Source organism: Diorhabda sublineata, chromosome 10, assembly GCF_026230105.1.
Source record: "Diorhabda sublineata isolate icDioSubl1.1 chromosome 10, icDioSubl1.1, whole genome shotgun sequence".
NCBI classification, from domain to species: domain Eukaryota; kingdom Metazoa; phylum Arthropoda; class Insecta; order Coleoptera; family Chrysomelidae; genus Diorhabda; species Diorhabda sublineata.
Genome location: NC_079483.1, coordinates 16497545 through 16514396, shown reverse-complemented (window position 1 = coordinate 16514396; position 16852 = coordinate 16497545). Strand labels below are relative to the sequence as shown.

The 16852-nt window shown below is 33.9% G+C and overlaps 1 protein-coding gene across 2 annotated transcripts in view; it reads right to left on the bottom strand.

Moving 5' to 3' along the window:
* Nucleotides 1–422: 422 nt before the first annotated feature.
* The window catches only part of LOC130449933 (heat shock protein beta-1), a 41674-nt gene continuing 25244 nt past the window's right edge, over nt 423–16852 (bottom strand). Inside the window, exons 2-4 of one of the 2 annotated variants that reach the window (XM_056788040.1) lie at nt 13930–13983; nt 7843–8044; nt 423–1111 (exon numbers count right to left, since the gene is read on the bottom strand). In XM_056788040.1, coding sequence (XP_056644018.1) covers nt 920–1111; nt 7843–8044; nt 13930–13983 — 448 coding nt within the window. In that variant the 3' untranslated portion in view covers nt 423–919. The remainder of the gene's footprint in view (nt 1112–7842; nt 8045–13929; nt 13984–16852) is intronic. The other variant, XM_056788039.1, reaches the window with a different exon arrangement.

Genomic DNA, 16852 nt, shown 5'->3' with positions numbered 1-16852 from the left:
TGGAACAGTCTTTGCCTTCTTTGGAGCCGGTTCTCCCTTTTCAGTCCATTGTTCGTTCATTATTGATAGCTGCCAAACAAATACTTAACAACGTGGCGTCTTCAATCTTTTAATAGTTTAGTATTCGTAGAGTTGGATTATTGAAACCAAATGTGACTTTAATTTATTATTAAATTCACAGTTTGTTAATTAAATTGTTTTTTAAAAGAAAGTTTGTGAATTGATCAATTCTATGATATTGTTTGATTGACGTTTATGTAATTTTTTTCAGAACTACGAGGGTTTTTTTAGGAAAACTAAAAGTTTCGGTATAATCGGTGTTGCCCGCGGGCGATAAAACAGCTAGCGGCGGGCCTGTTCAACATTCATTTCATATTTCAGGCCCATGGTTGTTGTATGTGTTAAAATAATAAACGTTCGAATAAATGTAATATTTTATTAACCAAAAAATCATTACAGTTGCACTTACAGTTGCACAGGCCACAATAATTTTGTACACTTGTCGAATTTATAATAAAAACTAAAATAAATGAGTCGAATATAAGAGATTGAAAATAATTTATTTATAGCCTACGGATAATACAAATTTGTTAAACTACGGGGTGAATTTTTTGTAAGTTATTCGACATCGAACTATTATAAATCTTCATGATAATTCAACGAAAATAGTTTCAGTTAGCATAAATAAAGTTGTTAGTTGTTAAACTGTTTTTGATAATATTGAAATTTCACTTTTTTGCGTAACCAAGCTTTGTGAACAGAAATGGCTAGCTTTGAAGTATATGTCCACCAACATTACAGGAATAAATTATTTAAAAAATTGTCAATGCTTTGAATATATCAATTCTAATTGTCATGACGAATCATTGGGGATGTCAGTAAACATATATCTTCACAGCTCTAGAAATTTCATTTTAATTTAGTGTTGAATTGGAATTAATTTTTCACCAGCAGTGATGGCAGGAAGGGGTGCTTCTACTGTCAGTACGCCATCTTTACTCAACGAACTCTTAATGTGTTCGGGATTTGTACCTTTGGGCAGTAAAAATTCCCTATTGTACTCTCTATAGACGGATTTGGATTCGGTTTTCTCCTCATGTTTAGCGTGAACCTGAAAATCAATAAAAATAATCAGATTGTAATTTGGAATCGTAGTAAATAAATACAAGATGCAGATTAAATTTTTTGGTGCCGCATTAAAGTAATACTCAGAGCTGGAAGGCTATGAAAAATTTAAACAATTGATAAAATTTCTAGTGATTTCAACATAGAAGAACGATGCTTCATCATTGGAACTCTTCAAAGATATTTCTAATTAGATAGGTATCAAGTTCAACTAGAGATTATGATGACTTATTATATTGTCTATCTACTGGTAACTATAGAAAAGCCAAATTATAAGTAAATTATTTACAATCATTAGAAAATTACTAAGTTGTTTTCAGTTCAACTGCAGTATCCGAAGACGAGAACTTAATTACTGAAACGTGCATTAGAGTACTTATGACTTGGTGTAGTGGTAGTGTAATCAGTGTCTTCAGTTTGGTTTCCACAAAGTTAAAGTTTACTTTTATTCGATAGATTAGAGGAGAGGCGATGAAGCACTAACGTTTCGATAAATCCCACTACCTTCCTAGGCGCTGCGTCCTGTTTCAAGAAACATAAGCCAAGGACAGCTTTATAATCGCAAAGCAAGTCCTCATTAGCAGAAACCATTTAGTAATTAAATAAGGAATGACTTAGAATTCCTTTGTCCTTTATCATTCGACAGGATGGCTCGTTGACCTGAATATTTAGTGATTTCTATTCTGAGATTAGCTTTTAGAGTACTAATAAAGAGTTTTTCATCCTGGCAATGGTTTCCGCTTGAAATACTAATGGACAGAAGCCCGTTGATAGGGGTAGTTGGACTGAGAGATCGGCTCCGTCTCGTCCATCTTCAGTTTTTGAGATACAAGGAAAACCATGTCGTTATATAATATAAAATACGAAGGTGTCTTGTATAGTCGCAAATTTTTAGTTCCTGCATCCTCCAGAAATCCTATCTGGTTACCTCACATCTTAAGCATGGGTGTGCCTGCGAGTAGGTCTTATAAAAACTGCTCTAGACGGTATCATACAAGACAGTTCAGAAGAGCATTTGCCGTGGTAGTACCGGTAAAACAGAGTCAGGTCGGTGAATGCTCTACGTCGAATAACTGAAATAGGTGCCCATCAACTACTTCCTTCAGTAAACGACTCCAAATTCGAATTTCTATATCACTGAATGTAGGAGTTTTCGCTGTACCAAATTTGGTCAATCACTTCATTTCATTTGTGTGAAATTTCATCAGGATCAGATGTGGGTGGTGTACTGAAGTCTTGCCATTATTTTGACTCCTTATTTTTTATCTTTATTTTGTTCCATTCCTGGACTTTTCTCAGTTGCATAGTAGGTGGTAGTGGTCAGTACATTATCTTTTCTTTATTGGTTATAAAATATTCCATGATATACTTTTCGTTTTTACTTTTACTAAAATAAATAAATCATTGTTTTAACGTTGAAATTTACTCATATTTTTATTCCTAGCATATGCCAGGTTGATCACGTGCCAAATTGTTTAAATACCTGCTATCTATTCAACGCTAAACTAAAACACAATTTTGTATGCACACTCTCACTAACATATAAGACATTACGAAGTTCATTGTACTGAATATATATACTTTAGATGACATTATGATAAAGTTTAACGCTTCCTTATACATTCTAATGCGAAACACATCTTATCATATTAACTATCGTCAGATTGTTATGTGTGACAAAAGAGAAGACATAAAGTCACAGATACCTCGGAAACATTCGGCCAATTTTGGAGCAGAATTTAAATTCCGTCGAATGTTCCCAACCACGTACGTCTTTCATAATCCAACTTATCACAGCCCAAGGGCCATATTTTCTTCACCAAACACTTCGATGGCCAAGAAGATTGGTAAATGGAAAGTCAGTTTAAGTTAATTAAAAAAAATATTTATACTAAAAAGTTAACTTTAAAATATTCGTAATATATTAATGAGAACATTGTTTAGCAGCAGTATCTTTTATGTCCACATCAATATTTGTAATGGTCTAATTATACAGGGTGGCGGAATAGAGCATGCATTTATTAAGTATAGGCTGAAAAAATAAATACGTGAAGTATTATTGAAATAAAAGATGTGATGATTAGGTAATTGAAGAAAGTTTATTTTTTAAAAAGAACTTCATCTAAATGACGGCACTTCTCTAAACGCGAACGCAGATTTGTGAAAACTCTTGTCAATAAATCTGGTGTGATTGCAGCCATTTATTGGCGGATATTTTCCGTTAGCTAACTTATTTCCCTCGGATTATTCATGTAGACTTTATATTTGAGGTGTCCCCACAAAAATAATCAAGAGGCGTCAAGTCAGGGCTACGTGGGGGGCAAGAGATATCACCTCTTTTGGAAATTAGTCTTGCAGGAAACATCTGGTGTGATTGCTGCCATTTCTTGGCAGATATTTTCCTTTAGCTGACTTATTTCCCTCGGATTATTCATGTAGACTTTATATTTGAGGTGTCCCCACAAAAATAATCAAGAGGCGTCAAGTCAGGGCTACGTGAGGGCCAAGGGATATCACCTCTTTTGGAAATTAGTTTTGCAGGAAACATCTGGTGTGATTGCTGCCATTTCCTGGCAGATATTTTCCTTTAGCTGACTTATTTCCCTCGGATTATTCATGTAGACTTTATATTTGAGGTGTCCCCACAAAAATAATCAAGATACGTCAAGTCTGGCCTACGTTGGAGCCAAGTGATATCACCTCTTTTGGAAATTAGTCTTGCAGGAAACATCTGTCTCACAACCGCCATAGAGTCATTTGATGTGTAACAGATCGCTCCGTCTTGTTGGAACCAAGTTCTCGTATTCGCTATTCTTGATCTCGCAAGTTCTAGAGTCAAATATCCCTCTGATGTTTCGTCCTCGTTCAAAGAAGACCAATAATTCCTTTGCTTGAGATTGCTCATATCGTCACTTTCGGATTATGCAGTGGTATTTGATGTTTCATTTCTGGACTTTTTCGGTCTAATAACGACAATTTTGTCGGTTACGAACCCATTTAAATGAAAATGAGCCTCATCTGAAAAAAGGATGTTGTCAGAAGTGGAAAATCGACTTCAGCAAATGCCTACCTGGCTCCAAAGCCGATATTTTCCTTATAAGGATGCAGTTTAAGATTCAACTTCAAAATTCGATGTAAACTTCGTGGCGACAAGTTTAAAGCTGTTGATCGCTTCCGAGTAGACACATGCGGATTTACTCGTACTGACTCCTTCACCATATCAATATTGTCTGTGCTCCTAGACGTTCTTGGACGACCTTTTACTGGTGGTTTAAACGTGGAACTGGTCTCTTCAACACGCTCAACCCGTAGTTTAATTAAATTTGCACTCGGAGCTTCATTAATGTGTCTTCACCATATTCTAAACGATACAGTCGCTTTGTCAAACATTTTTATTTTGACCATAACCATTGAAAAGTCAGTCTTAATACGGGAGTGTTTTTTCAAGGAAGCATACGAAAAATATTAAACCAAAAACAGTTCAATATGGTTTGAGTTAATTGAAACATATTTTTATTATTCGTTTTCGGTATGACAAGCCCATGGAGTATTTAGTCCGAAAAGTTCAAGAAAAGGAATATAGAATTGAAAAAAAACGTACAAGAACATTGAGGTTTTCATTTAATTGAAGATCCGCAGTTTCGATTATATCTCGTAAGAAGAAACTGCAAGAAATGGTAGAGTTGAAGCTGTAACGGATCTTTCCCAAGTAACGGGTACATCATATGATTTCTAGTAATAGTGATTTCGATTAATTTGTAAGTGAACAAAAGTGAAGTCTTAGCAAAGACGAAAATTTCGAGTCAAACGCGTGGCAATTGCAAAACTTCTCCTGACAAATTTTGCTATATTTGTGGAGAATTTATGGTGAAATCGCAAGCCAGGCTAGTTTCCGAAGATGTGAAAAAAGCCTAATTCAAATATTTTGGTACTTTAATTGGAGACCAAGACAAGCAGTGGGCCCCCCACGCGTGCTGTGTTAGTTGTAGCGTGTTATTGGTGCAGTGGATGAAAGGGGAGAAAAAAAACTTGGAGCATGGAAAGCATTTTCTAATGTAGTGCGGGTATTTTTGGGTAGACGGATCTAACAGTTAGTTAAAGAACTACAAATCTCTTGGTGCTCGAATGTCATTGAAAATTCATTTCCTCCATTCCCGTCTGATATTTTTTCCCGAAATTTTGGGAGCTATCAGTGATGAGCAGGGTTCCTCCAAGATATTAGAACAATGGAAATTCGGTATCAATTAGAATGGGATTCGGCCATGGTGTCAGATTACCGTTGGTTTTTAAAAAGAGAAAGTGCAACCGCTCATAAAAGGAAAAAATAGAGCTAATTGATATTTAAAGTGATTATTTTTTATGTTTTTTTTTATTAATAGATGTGAGGCATGTTTATTAGATGTAAACTACAAATACATACTTTGTAAAAAACGTGACCAAGTTATTTTTAATAATATTCGCTTCAAGAATTTTCTAGACTACCACAGGAGTATTTCAAAATGTAGTAGTAGAATTTAACAGTTGGATAATAACTGCATTCTTCAAGCGAGCATTTAAAAACATATTTACTAAAAAAAATGATATTTATAAATATCTTAATGTTGATTTCGTGTAATTTTGAAGACAGATAGCTATGATGTGCATTATTTTTAACAAGTATTTCACGCGACAATATAAATATCTTTTAATACATATTGTTGGCAGTGAAACATTTATTTTGGTAATAAGAATAAGGTAGGTTAGGTTGCCAAATACCAAGTTTATTTTTAAGCCTTGTATCTATATAACAATGGATGATATTATCACTTATACATGAATGTACTTCTCTTTATGCTGAAAACTTACTTAAATACTTAAAATTGTACCATAATCAATAAATAAATAAAGTGTAGCGATTGGCTAATGTCCCTTAACCTCACGTAAGACCTATTAGTGAGTATTTTCAGGAGAATGAATAGATAAAACGAAACCTATTGAAACATCCCCAGATCTAAAACTTTCGGGCTTCTTTTTATTCGAGTACTTGTTCAATAAGTTTCTTTAGATTAAATGCCGAGTTCTGACCAAGCAAACAAAACAAAGACATCCATATTTCGTGATAAATCCCCAGCATTTCTGCAACTTTCTTATCTTATTTTTGATTAGTTTCAAAATGTGCAGACTTTCGTAAATATCGTATCGAGTCTGTAAAGATAAAAAAATCTCCGTTTTTGTCTGCATTCTCTACAACTGGTTGTCGGCTTCCCTTCTTAGGCAGTGATAACACCTTGCACCTTTGGATCACATTTGCTTTCTGCAGTGTGTGTCGCGAAGATCTTTGCAATTTCTAGGGGCCGGTTTATGCCGTCGTAGGCGTGTCCCCATCTTATCCATAATGTGTTCAATGGGATTCAAGTCTGGACTACGAGCAGGCTAAGCAAATTGCGAGATTTGAACCTTGTCGACTAACGCGGTAACTATCTAAGCAGTGTGTGGTCGTGAGTTATCATGCATAAAAGTTGCGTCGTGTCCAATTATAACCAAGAATGATCTTTTCGAACCTTTGTTAGGTACCTATGCGCCGTAAACGTCCTATTTTTGATAAAGACTAACTCTGTGCAAATTTTAAAAGATATGCTTCTCCATACTATAACTGATCCTTAACCAAATGGAAGTCGCATAGTACCAATGAGAAAAAAATGGTATATGGTGTCAATTTATTAATTTTCCCATATCCTAATATACAATAAGTTTGAGAAAAGACATGTCAAAGTCTCGTCTCGTAGGCAACACTAGTACCTGCTGAACAGGATCTGCCAGAACGTGCGATATCCTTGCGCTTTTAAATTCGCTACACCAGCGAAAAGATGATTGCTCGAGAAGGACTTTCATTACTAAATGTGCGTTGCAATCATTTAAGGCTTGGTTTGATCTTGAAATCATAGTCCCATGTCGTAATATAACATTTTTAAACCAATCAGAACTTACGATAAAGGTGGGGTCACAACCAAGATTCATGTTGTTTAATACCAATGCGCAAAATGGGCCCCGATATAGGCTGACAGAAGACCGTTTTTGCAAAAACCAAGTGAAAACAGCACCTTCCACCAATTTAGTTTTCGCTTTTTTCGTACTTTTACGATTTGAACTGCCCGTCTCACTGTCAAGTAATCTTGACTGCGCGTACCTGGGATTGAAACAGAATTATTTTTTATTCCTGTTGATGGTTGATTTACCAACACCGAACTCGATAGCTAATGTCTGACTGGATTCACCTTTTTTTTAACTTTTAATGAAAAACTACTCGTTTTGTTTTATTTTTGACATGTGTTAACATAAATGCGGTCACAAAGAACGGTTTCAAACTAAAAGTAAGCAATCCACAACTAGTCAAATGCACTGAAAGGGTTTAACAGAATCAAATGTAAGGAACAAATTAGGTGTAGAGTTCCAAGTAAACCAATCCGTATTCAACGTCTAATTTCATTGAACAAACACACATTTATAAACCAGATACAAATATATAACGAAGCAGTTTCTGAGAAATAATTATTAATGGTGGCTTCCGTTACAGACATTCTGAGAAAAATAACTTTATTTTAAATTTAAATTTTTAATTGTTGGCAGATTTCTCGATAAAAATAATAAAAAACATATTTACTAACATATTCAATTTTTTTTTAAATGTATGATGATTGAAACGGAGCGAGATTTGACAATGTGAAGATAGTTACTTACCAAAAGTTTGTTATCAACAGTTTTGACTACGATTTCTTCTGGAGCGTATTGACTGACGTCAAATCTCAATTTAAGGCTCTTTTCGTTACCGTCTTGTTGAATAAGGGGAGAGTTCAAATCGTCATACCATGTCCTTACGTCGCCGCCACCTGGTGATCTGTGAGCCAAATCGGAACCCGTGCTAGTTTGCTGTGTCGTCGAACTAGAAATAAACAAATTATAAAAATAATATAAACGTCCGATTCGAAATAAATTTGACAGAAATTGAATTTTAACATAATCTCAACATAACTGGATTTTCATATTTAAATCTAATGTACGAGGACCGTTTTTTTTTCAACCTCCGATCGCTCCGAGCAGACGCTACGCGGGCATGTGCTGTAGGCGTCTGCGAAGTTCTCGCACTACACACTCCGCCATTGTTGACAATCAGGCGTCAGTCGGCGTTGTGCTACAGCCACATAAACATGTCCGTTATTATTGATACTCCCGCCAAGTGTGATTCGTTTTCTATGGACTGAAGGCCGTAGTGCTGCAGAAGTGTGTATGGGAAAAACTTCATGAGTGATGGTGTTGTAAGTGAATGGTGTCGAAAGTTTAAAGATGAACGTAATGATGTGCATGATGGAGGGGACCAAAGACGCAAATCTGTCGTTCAGATGACCTGTTTCGACGTGTTGAAAGAATTGTTAAAGAAAACCGCTGATTCACCATCACTGCTCTGTCTATGGAATTTCTAAAAGTTTCAAGGTCTGTTTTGCTCTCTATTGTTACTGAAGGGTAAGGCTACAGAGGGTATTGAAAAGCTTGTCATCAGATATGACAACTGTCTCAATCTCTTCGTTGATTATGTCGAAAAGTCTTGATAATAAAATTACTGTTCTATATGAACTTGTCTTTTATGTGAGGTTGAAAAGAAAACGGCCCTCGTGAATAAAATTTACAAGAAAATGTTCCCCATTTTAAGGCAACGATTACTTCAAAGCAGGACATTTTTGGCTTTTTCTTTGCTATCAATTAATTCTAGTTAAAATCGTTCTTTACTCGTCTTTACCTTCAGTTCCCACCAAGGAGGTTTTCCTGCTGGAATTAATATTCGCGAGAAAATTTGTGAGAAAATTTAGTATGAAATGTTTTAGTTTATCTTCAGTATCTGAAGACGATAACTTGGTTATCGAAACGCGCGTCAGAGAGTGTAATTGTGAGTGTTGGTGTAGTGGTGGTTTAAACAGTTTAAATATCACTAACGGTTCCGGAAATTCCAACTTATTCTTAATATGTCAGTTACTTAAATCCAAATGGAGGATACTTGTAGGAAATTGGTGGATTCATTCAGTTTAAATGGCTACAACGGCATTTTTTGAAAAATTTATTTACTTCCATTTTGTAAGCTTCAAATACCACGTCTATGGATTATGATCCTTCGATTTTTATAATAATTTTGTTATGCTAGATTTAAGTCACAAAATACTTTGGCAAACAATCGAAGAAAATAATTTTACTTGGCTTAAAATCCAGACTTGTAAATAACAGAGACGAAAATAACCATTCTTCGAGAAAAAATAGTGAAATGTAAGAAATTCAATATAGTGCCATCACTATGTTTAATTTCCAATTTATTTTCCAGAAAATATATTAAAAGATTGCAGTTTTCGAAGATATTAAATGAAGCACTTTATTGGTCCGTGTGGATATTCCAATCTGTATATTGGTAAAAGAATCATGTTTTGACTTGTAATATAAGATAATAGAAATCGAAATGTCTCTATATTTTTACAGATATATATTTTTCTAAATATAAGCTACTTTTCAACGTCGTAAATCAGTTTTTCAAAATTAGTCATCGTGCATATTCATCATATTTGTCATAAGAACCGGATGCAATTTATAATTTTTTTAAATGTATATATTGAAAACTTGTGGGCAGGAATAATTTGAAGAGTTTCCAAAAAAAAAAACTGAATCTTTGAAAGTAATTTAAATAGATACAATAATAAGAATTTTATTTTCCCGTTAGAATTTTTAACAAAACAGTAATTAATTTCAATAATACAGTCGATCAAATTGATATTAATCTGATATAATAAAACAAACAAAATCTATGGAAAACCTAACATTTGAGTGTAATAAATTTCATCAAAAACTCTTCTTCTCATTTTAGGGCTTGCCCTGTATTCTTGAGTCTCTATCTTGGGATGTCGATGTCCATGATTCACCTTATTTGTTTGGAGGTCTACCTGCTGATTTTCTGGTAGTTGGCTTCTCCTTGAATGCTTGTTTCGCCAGCCGACCGTTCCCCCATTTTGTTGACATGTGCCTTCCACTCTCGTCTTCTTCTTACGTAAAAACTTGAACAGGTAGTGACTATTGAACGACAATAAGTAAGCAGCTAAATATGACAAATATTTGAAGGAAAACGTAACCGATCGAATGGCATGTACACCATTTTTCACTGAGTTCTGGTATGTTTTAGAACTTAAAAACCTTTTATCTCTATAATGCTATCTTCACAGATCCCTTATGGTGACCCTAAGATCACGGGATACTCTTCAAACTTCTTCTCATAAAATGCTGTCATGCATCATGGCTGGTGTGTGTGCTATACTACTCTCCATTATCATTGATGATGGTTCAAACCAAAAGCTAGTTTAATGCTGATCCTTTCAGCAATATCTTCATTAGAAACGACTAACTTTCCTAATATCTAGCTTATCGGATATCTAGCTTTCTTTTTCGTCCGAAATCTTACTTATTGTTTGATGGTAAGCTATGTACACCACTGGGTAACTGTTTCGCTGTCACTAGTTCCCACACGGTAGTGGATTTTACACCAGAAGTTATCTCAATCCGGATTAGTAGTTCTTTGGTATAGAGAAAGAAACTGATACATAACTATGTAACTGTCAAACTTTTATGAACACAGAGTGGAAAATACTTGGATTTGACCTTGGTTTCTGGAGAGCGTCGATAGCTAAAACGAGGGCAACGCAAATTAACTATGTCGGTAATAAGAATCGACAGGATTTCCTTTTTCTTAGTAATAAAAATTAACAGTTTCATCATCATTCAACTTTCATCCATTTTTGTTTACTGTTGGCAACGTTGTCACCAGAAAGTGTTATTAGTTTTAAAATTTGAAGAGAAAATTATGGGTTTCAATGTTTATCAAAAACTACGAGGTCTGGTTATTGAATAACGAGACTGGTTACGCCACACACCTTTCCAAACGCTTTTTCCCTTGATCGAAATAATGCTGGAAGTCTTCTTTGGTGAGGGCGTTTAGGAGATCTGCCGTTTTTTGCTTCACCGCTTCCATCGACTCAAATCGGGTCCCTTTCAAAGCAGATCTTTTTTCTAACCTTTCAAGGAAATCTGAGAAGATCCATTGACACTAGAGCTTTTGGTCAGGAGTCAAATCTTTTGGCACCTACTTCGCATAGACTTTTTTCATGTGTAATTCCTCGAATAAAATTTTTCTTTATCGGCTTTTACAGCCTCGGCAATCATCATCAATCATGAGACCAGCATTTGAAAAAAAAGTTGTGATTTTCAAGGACAGAATGTTACTTTCATTGTTTAGGTAAATTTGATGGAATTTATATTCGATACAATTCATATTAAATAAAAAGTTTGCTTTAAATGTATCAGTAATGTTGAGATTACTTCATAATAAATTGTTAAAAAATGTATCCATATTATTTTGGTATGAAATGAAATAATTACGTGGGAAGGAATTCTACTTATAGAATAAACGAAATAATATTATTTACCAAACATGTTTATGAGGAATTCAGTATTGAGTAAAACTTTTATTTGTATTCACTATATTTTAATAGTCTTAATAAAAATTTTAGTGTTTCACAAATCATCAACATATCTATGTCAATTCCACCACCATAAATAACTTTCTAAACACTTTTTCGCATTTGAAATGATGTTTTTATTTATTTCACTAATAACACAGAAATAAAATTATATTTCGATGTATATATAATCCAATCTGAGATCACTAGTATCTGGACAAGATCAGAAATATCGATAAAGTGTGCATAGAAATCGGCTTTTGACTTTAACTATATTTTTTTTTACAAATTATTGATTGGTTCAAAACTGACACCAGATCAACGGCAGAACCGCCTGCGTTTTGTATAAGATAATCTTAATAAGACATTGGAACAATGAAGATCTGTTCTGTTCTCAGATGAAACCAGAATATGCCTCCATGGTAGCGACCGAAAAAGTGTCCAAAGACCAAGAGAGCGATTTGCAAAATGCTGCTTTGAAGAGCGGAGTACTTATGGAGATGGTTCCTGCATTATCTGCAATTTCTATAGGAGCACGAAAGACCCTGTGCTCATTCGTAGGGGCGATCGTGTTCACGGAAAAAGAAGTTTAACGGCTGATAGATTTTAGCAATTCATGTTGTACCTCACGTCGTTGCCAGGCCACACACCGCCAGAATCGTGCAAGATTACATTGCAGAAGTCGGGTTTCGAGTTATGGAGTGGCCAGCATATAGTCCGGACCTAAATCCAATAGATACCTTTCCGAGATATTCGAGATGATGCCCCAGCGCGATAAACTATATTGAAATGTAAATATATGTAGAAGTCTTCGCTAAGCACAGAAAGTAGGTCTCAGTAATCGGTATCCCAACATATGAATTATCCGTCTCCGTTAATTTGGCAAACGTGTCGATTTCCTCAAAATCGAATCTTCCAGAAGCTTTAGTCTATAAATATATCCGACGACTATAAAGTTTGGAGTAGGTAAAATAGTTAGTTCGATCAATGACAGCTTGAATAGCGGGCATTTAAAATATAAATTAGTTCGTTTAGTAAAGAAATTAGTGTAGTAGAATTTACAACGTGCGTTTAAATGTTAAGTTAAAAGATCAAAATATGTTTCATTTAATTTGTACAATAATCAATTTCTGCTACTAATTTTTTTCCAATTACAGCCCCATAAACTAAAGTTTTTAAAGTCTGGTGATACAGAGATTTTTTATGTTATTAAAATTAACATCTTCATGAATTTGATTTGGTAGGACATTAATTTACGCAGATTTACAAAATTACATGATAATATTCGCTTAATTACTTAAGGAGTCACGTCAAGATGTGAAAATACTAAAGATTTATCATGCATTTTATCATACTTAATGACATCGTATCGAATTAATTATGTTTCTTACTTAATAATTCCGACGTCAACTAGAAGATGTTGCCTACATAATGCAAACACGTTTTGATATATTTGAGTTAAAAAATTTAGAAGGCTTATACATAACACATTTTGTATCAAAGATATTTTAATTTCTAAAGATGCAGATTAAGACGGTAACCTCCAAATATGGTGCGCAAATTATGACCAGCAATTTGATAGAAACGAAAAACCAAAATGATCACCGTTATTTTTGTACTGTTGAATTATATGGTTCAATTGAAAGGAAAAAATGGAATGTTCTGATTTAGGTTAAAGGCTTATTCGGTTGGAAAAATTGTCTTCTTATTATCTATATATTGAAAAAATTCATAAAAATTTAGCGGTCACTCAATGTATACCCTCCTTCAGTTATACAAGACTTTTTTCGTTCATTCCCGATGTTTTTTTTCATATCTCGAGTTATAATTGAGGTAAATTGTCCGCTTTGGTCTAGGAACACTGAAAAAATCAAGCCATTTCTTTTGAAATATAAGATGAGTGAATTGGTTGAGTTTGAGGAAAGTTAAGCGGAGACATCGAACATGATGGCTAATTTTTCAACTTTGCCTCTGTCGTTAGTTTTTTTTTTTTGGTGGTTCCTTAACGAAACTGGGACTTTCTATAAAGCTGATAAATGGAGGTGATATAGGGTGAATCAGTTAAATGATTCTCTGCAATGTATTGTACGTTTATAAGAACTTACAGCTTCCGTCCACCATTCATAAGATGGTTATATATTTTTCTTCCCTTTACCGAAGAAAAATCTCATTTTTATTGGATCAAATTAATTCTATTCGTTTTTATTATCAAATTTACTAGATATATTTCAATTTTTTACAATAATATGGATACATTCCCAAAATCAAATTAATAAGTACCAACCTGGTTGTTGAAGTAGACTTATTACCTCCAGACAGCGTTTCGCATTCGTACGACATGCAAAGATTAAAAGCATTGTTAGATTGGTTATGTTAAAGCTATTGGTCTAATCTATTTTAAAATTATATCATTATAAGTCTAAATCTAAAGATTAAATTACATTTGTTCACAGTTTCAATGTTTCTATTAGGAAATCTAAGAAAACAGCTGATATACGTCAAAATGTCGGCCGTGGGGTAAACATTCAACTTTCTCGTATTAATTTTTCGGTTGTTTGTAATATTTTTCAGTTTTATGGTACTGAAATGACTTCATAGATACTTTTTAGATCTGTTTCAGTGATCAAATGAATACAGCGGAAAACTTTAGATGGAGTTAACCACTTTTAATTAGATGAAAAGAGGTTTAATCACAATCCTGCTCATTTTTCACCAGTTTCCAATATACTTGCTTTCAGACCAAACTTACCGCTTACCTTCACTAACCACAACTCTGTAAAGCCGAGAAAAAACCATCAAAGCAAGTTTTACGAAGACAATTTGGTACTTCTCCAAGTAGCTACTCTTTAAGAAACCATTTCGCAATAAAACTGAAAATAATAAGGTTCAACTCCAACAAATAACTTCACAAACTACTCGGAAACTTACAACAAAAGCATTTGTTTACCCCACGGCAGCCATTTTTGAAATCAAATTATTTTGACAATTCGTTAGATTGCTCAATTGATTAGGGTTACTTCAATGTCATTTTTTCAATTAGAATATCATTGAATCTGTTTAACAAAAAAGCGATTTGGGATAGGTTTAAGGTTGAAGCGTAATTATAAATTACTGCCGACATAACGTGGAGTAAATTCTATTTCGAGCATATATATACAAGGGCTTTTCGGCAATCATGATCGGATTAACTCGATCAGTAAACGGAGTATTCTGAACGAAATCATTTCTGTGAGAAACTGAGCTAAGTATTCCATATGATAAGATCCTTTTTCTATCCTAGTAAATCAATACGTATATTTATTATTATTTTTTTTTTCAATTTTGTCTATTCGTTGCGAATATAGAATGTGAATATTTTAGTATAATCGATTAATTTTATGTAATCCCGTACATAAAAAGTAATATCGAAGCTGCAAGATGGCGACTGAAATTCAAATGGACTCAATAACCTATTGATTATTACACTGAACTACAATTTTTTGTCTTTAACTTTGCCACTACATATGAATCACCCTGTAGATGTTGAAGTATAAACTGGAAAAGCAGCTTAAAGAGAAAATTACAAGTTTAGTAAGTCTGAGGGTGTTGAACGGCTAATCAAAGTTTACCAAATTAGGAGACCGAAAGAAATTTTTTTTAATTCAGTTCGGCGAATGTCCATGAACTAATTTTATCCGCCAACTGAACGCGACGGTTACACCTTGATATACTAAATGACCATATGGTCATTCTGAATCGGTTATTATAATAAATATCGTATTTTAAAAATAAATGATTTTTTTTAACTTTTAATACATTTGCATTCTGGTTATAGTATAAGCAGGATACTGTTCATATCCAAACTAAAATATCAATTATAATGAAATATCAGTCTGCTACATTATTAACGCCTGTCGAAGCATCTAGCCTCGCGCTTGCATAACAAATATCTGGAATTATAGCGCTTATTTTTTTAATGGGTGGCTAAAAAGCTTAATAATTAAAATAGGGTGATAGAGAGAATAGACAAAGAAATGCTTGTTTGTCAAAAAATTATTACAATCTGAAGACAAAAGTTTGTAAAAACTAAAAAAAAACATAAAGATAACTAAATAAAGATACAAATAAAATAAAAATATATAGAAGAAAACCACAATGAGTAACAAAATTATAAGTAATTATAATAAATAATATTTAGTATACAATTCCATAGCAAAAATTAAACCTGTATGCAGCATGTCCGGAATTGAATATTATTATTAGAAGTAGTTTACAGAGTAGAAGGCACTTTTCAGTAAAAATGCCCTCAAATTATTGCGGAATTGCGGAAAAAGATGATATAGATTTGATTTCAATTGGCAAGTGATTGTGCATTTTTTTGCATTGTAAAATATTGAGCCGTTAACTAATTCTGAGTGGATAGTCGTGCAACGATCTTTCTGAAATTGTAGAAGTGATCTTACGAATTAGGCAACCGGTTCAAAAATGAATAACGAAGGAAAATTCAGAATATTTATAAATACATTCATTATAAGGTAGTGGACTAAGTTTGAAAAAGCTTTGAGGTGTTTAATGAGCTCAATATTTAAATAAAAATTTTGTCGCGAGGTTGCGAAACAAACAAAAGTAAAAAAAGAACGTGGAAACGATTGGAAACTAATAAGGTTATTGCTCAAAATGTATGGATGGATGCTCGACTCAATACAGAAAAGAGTAATTGGACTTATCCAGAGTTGACCAAAAACTTGAAGAACTTAGAGCATGGAATAAAAATCGCCGACCCAACTAAATTCTTACATAAAAAAATGCTTTTTCTGAACATAAAATATGACCAACATCGCAATTTCGCTTGTTGGGTGTTGAGATTGGAAGCCGAATTAATTAAGGGAACTTAACAAAAGCTTGGAGCCCTCTTAAACACCAAAAAGCTATATATTTCGCAACAGCTTCTAATTTTCTACAAGACCTAGATTCGTTCATCTTTGGAGTAGGTATTGCTTACACATTTGGAGCTCGGCTCCCAAGGATAATCTGAAGATGCTCGATTCAATACAGAAAAGAGCAATTGGACTTATAGATGATCCAGAGTTGACCAAAAACTTGAAGAACTTAGAGCATGGAATAAAAATCGCCGGCCCGACTAAATTCTTACATGAAAAAAATGCTTTTTCTGGACCTAAATTATGACCAACATCGCAATTTCGCTTGTTGGGTGTTGAGATTGGAAG